The sequence below is a fragment of the Anoplopoma fimbria genome, chromosome 19 (assembly GCF_027596085.1).
Source record: "Anoplopoma fimbria isolate UVic2021 breed Golden Eagle Sablefish chromosome 19, Afim_UVic_2022, whole genome shotgun sequence".
Lineage (NCBI taxonomy): Eukaryota > Metazoa > Chordata > Actinopteri > Perciformes > Anoplopomatidae > Anoplopoma > Anoplopoma fimbria.
The window spans coordinates 6,079,861-6,088,168 of NC_072467.1; the positions used below are offsets into that span (position 1 = coordinate 6,079,861).

At 41.9% G+C, this 8,308-nt stretch overlaps 1 protein-coding gene across 1 annotated transcript; it reads right to left on the minus strand.

The window, feature by feature from the left end:
• Positions 1 to 690: 690 nt before the first annotated feature.
• Positions 691 to 7,002, minus strand: unc45a (unc-45 myosin chaperone A). Its single transcript, XM_054619337.1, has 19 exons — positions 6,807 to 7,002; positions 6,493 to 6,685; positions 5,803 to 5,978; positions 5,624 to 5,713; positions 5,324 to 5,491; positions 4,827 to 4,995; positions 4,519 to 4,689; positions 4,184 to 4,355; positions 3,727 to 4,027; positions 3,527 to 3,621; positions 3,265 to 3,406; positions 2,925 to 3,065; positions 2,627 to 2,754; positions 2,482 to 2,548; positions 2,275 to 2,388; positions 2,059 to 2,174; positions 1,468 to 1,585; positions 1,237 to 1,392; positions 691 to 1,118 (listed from the first exon to the last, which is right to left on the minus strand). Exons 1-19 carry the CDS (start codon positions 6,828 to 6,830, stop codon positions 831 to 833), a joined length of 2,829 nt encoding a protein of 942 aa, XP_054475312.1. The 5' UTR covers positions 6,831 to 7,002; the 3' UTR covers positions 691 to 830.
• Positions 7,003 to 8,308: the final 1,306 nt, after the last annotated feature.

Consider the following 8,308-nt stretch of genomic DNA (forward strand, 5'->3'; position numbering starts at 1 on the left):
CGGATGACAGAAACGTGACTATATATTATCAGGGTACAGAGGTTTTATTCAGTCAAAACTAGGAAAAGACCAACCATACAGCACTGAGAATGTAGTGGAGTGATAATAAAAGTTATGATAGCAAACATTAAAAACAAAACACAATTATGTGAATTAAATGATTTGTGTTTGGTGTGTTTATGCATTTTACTGCAAAAAAAAAAAGCGTGTGAATGCTGGAAACTGCATCAGAATTCATACTAAATATAGCAGTGTATATAAAAAAAAAAAAATACTGTGTATTTTGGGGAATAATAATGACACAAATAACAACATTTGCAAATATCAAAGAATGGCAAACTTTAGTTAAGAATGTAAAGAGTAGCCTAATTGGTCTCCAAGTCGAACAAAGACTTGGTGGTGGTCCACGATCATACAGTGATCAGAAAGGATTTACTTTCTAACCTAAAACATGATATTTTCCTAAACCTCTGCAGGTAGGTTTGCTGCCTAAACCTGAAGAGATTGCTGGTAGAAAGCCCTTTCTCTGCGTGCACATGGGTAACTTCTCCCATGTGCACGTAGAGTACAATTACGATTTCCAAAATGAGTGGAAAAGCGATGTGAGACAGCAAACCACTTTAGTGAGTATCTACTAGCTTTCATTTACTACCTTTCTTCTTTCATGTTTTTATTGCTTTTCACGACCTGTGAGAATTTCAGGGTTGGCTTGTACCCATCCAGACCAAAATTGATTTCCTGCAATATTGAAATGATTTCACTGGTCCCACATACAACTCAAAGCACTTTAACATTGCCAGGAGGCACATTCACACGCTGCAGCTGTGTTTTCATGGTTCAGTTCCTTTGGCTTTTTCTCTCCCTTCCCTGGTCATGATGATGCTGTACTCCACGGCCTTGTCCAGACAGCTTTGCGCTATCTTAGAAACAGGCCCCGGCTTGCCTTCTCCTCCCTTCGCCAAGACAGTAAGTATCTCCAGAGCTTCACTCTCCATGAGCGTCTCAGTCAGACTCTTCTCCGCTTGCATCATGTTGTGAACTATGACCACTCCGCGGTGGCGCAGGTCGGATATTTCACAGAGCAATAGCGACTGTATAATCTCTAGCCAGTGGGTCGTCTGAGAAGAGAAGAGGAAGTAATGTTAGCTAAAATGGAGAAATGAATCGTTGTAGTGTGCCACAGTGCTGAGGTGATGGATGTGTGGGAACAGTGAGCTGCTGCAGTGGTCTGCTTACTGTTCCAGGGATGCGTGCACAGAGCTCAGGCTGCTCAGCGGTCAGCATGGCCAGAGTTCCTGCAGCAGCTTTCCGCAGCCTCTCGTCCTCCTCTCCACTGTAGAGCACAAGCAGCTTCAGGCGATCGTTTCCTGTGGCCAGGTACAGCTTCTGCACCTGAGGACACAACACTTTTACTTCTACTTTTCAACTTATTTGTGCCATACAATCATTTATGAATATGTGTCTTACCTCTGTGCTTAAAACCATATTACACATGCACTCTGTGGCAGAAGCTCGGACAAGTTCGTGCTCCTCAAACATGTAGCCTTCAATTTTTGGGACTGCCTTCTCCTTTATGATCTTTTGTCTGTGAAATAACATATGTGATAAATACAAGCAAATACTAAACACCGTCACAAAACTGTAATGTCATAAGAAAAGATGTATTATAAAAGAAAGTAAAAATTGGAGATGGCCTCAGCTAGTCAATCTGTTAACAGCTTTTAGGTCAGCAGTCAGAAACTTGAAATATTTGACCTGCAATTTGCTTATGAATTGAGATTTGACTTGCCAAAAGTCCTAAAAACAGCTCCAGTAAAAATGTTTTTACAGCTTTTTTTTCCAAATTTTAAGAAGCAAACTAGGATCCTGCATGTTAAACCATAAAAATGAAGAATTAATCCGTAAACATTTATGAAATGATGTTCCTTTCTTTGAGGAAGGTAGATAAGTAGGTATACAAAAAAAGTAAAGCTCTGGTTTCTGCATACTTGTAGGTTATGTCCTGTTACAATTGTTTTGAACATGTAATCTTATGAGAGACTCCCCCTAGTGGCCAACCTGAGTCTTTCACTGATGCCGGCCAAGTTGGTTAGAGCCATGAGTGCCTCGAAGTTCTGCAGCAGTGTGCATTCAAGACACAGAAGACTGACAAGAGGGCGCACCATCTCATAGATCTGACAACAGAGAGTTAGACAAGGTTAAATTAAATTAATCTAGTTAAATGAGATTTTTTTTTTATAACTGACAAAGCTTTTTGTAGCATGCAATTCTTACCCGTTCTCCTGGGAAGGCAATCTCTGGGTTAGATGTGATGGTTATTTTTGCAAGGGCTTGTGCTGCTTTAATTTTACCCAGATCTGTGTTATCAGATGCCAGTGGGATCAAAGCCTATGGAGGAAAACAGTCAACACAAATCATGTAAAACCTACTAAAGTAAGGTGTTTAGATCAGTGTGCCGGCTAAACTATGAAGGTGTTCTACCTTTCCTCCACCCTGTGCCACTACTGTTCCTCTGTCTTCCTGTCGTTCCACCAAAGCCAAGAAGACCCTGTTGTGAAAAATGGCATTAACAGAAAGTCTACAGAGAGAACAGTGAGTGAAAAAGACTTAACTGCTATTTTCCTACCTGGCGATACAGTCTTTGCAAGCGTCAGTGAGGACAGGACTTTCCTGTTTGACCATACACACCAACGCAGACACCACACCAGCCTCCAGCAGCTTCCCCAGTCTTTTCTCCACGTAGGAAGGTGCATCCTGACACATGGAAAGACAGACAGGTGCATGTAAAACAATCTCTAAAAAGAAAAAATGGATGTAAAATTGTTTTGAAAAACACCTTAAGAAACAGGATAGTAATAATATCATGTGATGTTTTCGTGCAGCAAATGTAGCCCCATGTGGAAAATTAAGAATTGAAATGGTACCTTGGGGTGTTCCTCAGGCACATGCTGCTTTGCATACTTGGCCAGCTCCACCATCTGTGGGTCTGGCTTCTCCACTTCATAGCTATTGGTGCAATTCACCAATGTGGAGCCCACCGCAAAGAGCACCGTCTTATCCTCAGACTGCAGGAACACAAAGAAAAACAAGGTTGTCAACACTACAAATGTGTTTTTGGTAGATTCTTATAGTGGTGGTTTCAAATACTACACACAAATAAACAATAAAAAATATCACTAAGATGCTCTTCTGAGAGGAACTGACTCCATATTTGCCCTGCATTGTCCATGTGTCAATAGTATTACAACCATTCATCAGTCATACCTTTGCTAGCTGAAACATGGCCAGGAGAGCGTTCTTGTCTTCCACCAAGTCCTCCTTTACATCGGCATCAAAAGTGAGGTAGGCGAGGCCTTCCACAGACCACCGGCGGGAGGTTGGGGGCAGAGACTCATTACACAGCCACCTAAAGGAGAAAGAGATAGTTTGCTTCATTATCTGTTGTTTTTAAATTAGGTTATGCAACAATGTGGACACATTCCTCATAATCCATACCCATGCTCAGGATTCAAACAAACAAACATACTTCCTGCACTGCTTGGCGAGCTTTAGCGTGGATCCCTCTGCAAACTGCTTCATGCTGAAGTCTGTCCCTCCAGCTGATCCAAGCTTGCACAAACCCTGTGTAATAACAATCAGAGCACTGTATAAAATTGATCTTTATTTTGAGGTGTTCTTTTCTCCGACTGCTGACGATAAATATACGTGCTTTCTTGCAGCACTTACCACCAGAGCTCTCACACGTATCCTGTCGTTCTCGCTCTTCTTGTAGAGATCCTTCAGAAGCGCCACGCCGTTGGCTGTGATGAAGGAGGCTCTCTTTGCCTTGCCGGCTGCATGGATTACAGTCTCCACTGCTACCTGCTGGTGAGTTACATCTTCGGAAGCACACAGAGCGATCACTGCGTCCATCATTCCTGACATCTCCAGAGTTCTGTTACCCACTTCGCTCGGGCCTTGGAGGAGCACCGACACTGTCTGGATGGCTCGCAGCTTGCCGTCTAGGCCATGACGGCTAAAATGTTGCCTAATCAGAAAAATATTTGAAAAAGCAAGCTAGTTAAAGAATGCCACTTTTTGTCTTATAGCCTGTAATAATGATTCACAAATGATTTCAGAATTATGCTGCCTAATTTACAGAAACATTGGAAATGGGCAACACAAGTTTCGGTGGTCAACTCACTGTACATATTCTTCACATAGCTTGTTGAAATTTTCCCTCTCTGCGTCGCTCTTCAGGTCATCGTAGAGTTTGCTGAGTAAGACAGAGCAGCTCATGTGGGAGTTGTCGGTAAGAGGTGGTCCTTCTGAGAGCTCAGGGACTGTCCCAGCCACCTCCAGGATTTTCTTAAGTCCTGCAGGAGAACAAGGAGTTCATTAACCTGGCAGAAGCAATGCCAGATAAAAGCGGTGACAGAATGGCTAAGGCCATATTTTATTTGAAATGAACAACAATTTGTATTCATCATAGCATAAAAATGTGAGAAAGTCTACATTAAGTGCAAGTGTGTTTCATACCCTGGTCTATCACCCATAACGTGAGGGAGTTATCTGGGTTTTTCAAGGACTTGCGAGGAACTTGTTTGACCAGGAGGTTGATGGCGCTGTCTCTGCCCGGCCCTGACACATTAGATGCCGGCATCATTTCCATGAGGTGCCGTAGCATTGAGCGTAGCTCCTTTGAGGGTTCTGTGTTAAATTCACACAGTCAATAATGTGTGAAAGCACAAGACAGAAAGCTGATACACACAACAACAAAAAAAAGGATTTCTTACTTTCATGCTTTGCCAACTTCAAATCTAAACATGAACAGCTTTCAGACTCACCAGGAAGAATGGCTTCATCTTTCCCTCTGATCTCTTTTTTCATTCCCTCTGTCAGAGCCTCAAACATCACCTGCAGCAGGTGGCAGGCAGCCAGAGACACAGTGGAGGCTCCTGCTCCCATTACTTCACATAGCTGCTCCATCCCCAGCTCATTCACTATAGCCATGGTCTGAGGACATAACAGTGGATGTCAGCAGTAAGAAGCAGAAAGGCAATTCTTAAATGAAACCAGCAGGGTGAATATGGTCTGGACGGACATGGATGTTAATATATTGCAACATCTGTTAAGTGAGGGTGCTACAGCAGACTTCACAATGAATGGAAACAGATGTGAATGTAAGTAAAAGGAGCAAATTACACATTAGAGGGCCATCACTGTGGATAAACTTGTTTTATCTATGTGTTCCAAGAAACAAGATACCAGTTTGATAGCTTGTTTAAAAAAGGACTTTGAAGATGATGTAGTAAATAACTTTAGAGGGAAATGCCACACTTACTCTGGACTGGTGCCCTGTGCACAACCCAACCAGGGTCCTCAGGGCAGAAAGGACAATATCCTCCTGCTTTGACTTAAGAAGTTTCTGAATCAGCTTCACTCCATCGTTTCGGAAGATCTGCTCAGCTCCTGCGTCTTCTCGTGACAATACCACTAGATTCTGAGCAGCCTGAAATTGTATAATGGATGACATATTTTTGTGAAATATAACTTTAAAGATAAAATGAATAAAAATCCAACATATAGGAAAAGAGCAACTTATAGCACTTTGTTATTATCCTGCATTCTGAGTTGCTCTTACCTTTTGTCGATCCAAGTCCTTTGCAGATGCATCTAGGAGAAGTGAGAACATTTGCTGCACACGAGCATCTGTGGAGTTCAGTTGCACCGACTACACGGAAAGAGAAATGATCCTAATTAGCAACAGATTCTTCAGAGTACTGTTTCAAATACAAACATCATCCACTCAAAACATGTCACCTTCTGTTGGATCTGTGCTCCCAGCTGTCTGAGCAGATCATTAAAGGCTTTGTTTTTGGGCTCCATCTGGGCACACCTCTGAGCATCCAGAAACGCCTGATCAAGCCGACAGAGTTTCTGGAAAGCCTGAGCTCTCCGAAACCTGGCTTTCACATCACCTGGGTCAGCATCGAGAGCTGAAAGACATGACAGTCAGTATCACTGTGCACATACATCCATAGATCTAAATCCAGAGGGACAGTTCATCCAACAGTACAGTATATCATTTTTTACTTTTACCTGAAATTTGAACTATACACACTTTAGAGTAGCTTTAAAATGTTAATTCCATCAAAGATAAGAACGTTGGTGGGTGTATGTGTTATCAATGTGATTCTCAATCAAACCCCAAAATCATCAAGTATCTGGTATTTGAAAGAGCTGCTTTTGAGCATTGGAAATGTGATATTTTGTCACTTTAAGCACCCCAAACTGCATGTCATAAAGGACCAAGGTAAGGGGTAAGCTACAGCCCGTGGGTTCAGTTAACCTCAGCAGGTATCTGGATGGATGGATTTCAATGCAAGTAAAAGTAGTTTTCTATTTTCTATTTAGGGGTCAGTGTCCCTTGATTTAAACTATGATTAAAACTAGTCTTTGTGCTCAGTGATCTATGAACTCTGCGACATCCTCGGCTGTGATTCATCCCACCTTTGGAGGCATCAGCCTCTGCCTTGTTGTACTCCTCCTGTTTCAGGTAGCAGGCTGAGCGGTTGCGGTACAGAACAGCCCTCTCTGCTCGGCTGTCACTCAGCTTTATTGCTTTGGTGTAACAGCCCACAGCGCCCTGAATGTCTCCTGCCTTGAAACGGTTGTTCCCGTCCTCCTTCAGGGCGGCAGGGTCCTGAGTTAAAAAGAAAAAGTAGGCAACAAGGGCTTAAGATGACAGAAATGCTTTTTGTTATTCTGATGAAATCTGCTAAGCTAAAAAAAAAAGTCTACGTAGCTCACTGCTGTTGTCTTACCTTTTCGTTTTCACTCGCACTCATCTTCAAAGTGTAATGCACAATACAGCGTGACTTAGTGTGGCGAATATGTAGTTTAATTTAACTCTACTTGGTCACAAACACCGGTAACTTCAGCCAAACATGTCACAGCTTGCTACGCTTCCGGGTGTCCGGAGCACGTTGATGACGTTTAGCTAACAGCCCCGCCCCTCCCCTCACGCTCCATTACCATAAAAGGAAGAGGGGAGCCAGAGCATGTCTGTCTCCATCTCCCCTTTATTTGGTTACATTTCCATGCTGTGGCTTTCTTCAGTCCACACAGAGCCAGCTTCTTATGATAATAATAAAAAAAACTAGAAATTCAAGTTATTGAGGCACAACCCAATAGTTGCTCTTGTAAATGGTCATAACAGATCTAATAATGATAATTAAATTATTCCTTAACCATTAATAAAGATCATATATACCTCATGTAAAAACATGGCACCATGTTTTGTTAAATTTCTAGTTTCAGAAGCCAAAAGGGCCACTAAACTATTGCTACACAAGAACATATTACTCTGGATAAAATGTACAATCATACAGTACTACAAACATACAACGCCACTACAACAAAATCTAAATCCACTAATACACATCAATTAAATACAAACCAATGGAGATCTAACTAGTAGCTACTACTGCCTGGAAAATATAAGCTTGGATATAAGCCTGAACAAAATGGAAAAACTCAAATAATGTATAATAAACTTATACATCAAAATCATATGTGAACTTCAGTATCTTTGAAGGGGGCAGGATTCATAGTTTTGCTTTTTTGAGTAAATGCAAAAGTGACACAGTGCATTTTGAGTCTTGTCATGTGAGATTAAAAGTGAATGGTGCATTCAAACAGGTTAAAACCACAAAAAGACGGGACCTGGTATGGTATTTCCTGCATTAGTCACCTGGGGACTCTCATTTACCAGGACAGCCAAGCACCATTGTCGTGCTTTCTCTGTTGCCTTGGAGACGAGGTGGTTCCCTTTGGGATGTGTGGTCAGGTACACCTGTGAAGACTCTCATATTACCGGGGCAGCTTTGTGACTTTACAAGATTATGCAGCAAGTTGGGATATGTTTCCTCAGGGCTGGGCTTGTTGTGAGACCTCATACATACCAGAACCACAGGATATCCACAAAGCTCAGCGACAACACCAAGGACCCAAAGAGAAGAGTCCCAGTCACAAATGAAGATCAAAACCAGCTGTGTAAATATTTTTTCCTTATCCGGACTTTGTTGTGTGAGAGATTATGCTCTCAGGACATGATTGTGTAAATACTGGTGTACTTTATTTTACCAAACAATTTTTAAGTCTGGAAGTATCTCTCATACATCTCAATCTTACACCTAATTTAGAATAGTTTTGTAGACCCGATGAAAAGTTATACCAAAACAATACCATCTGTTCCTCTCATGTCCCCCACGATGATCTGCTAGTTAATCATTTAAGGGTCAGCCAAAACACGCAAATAGTTCCT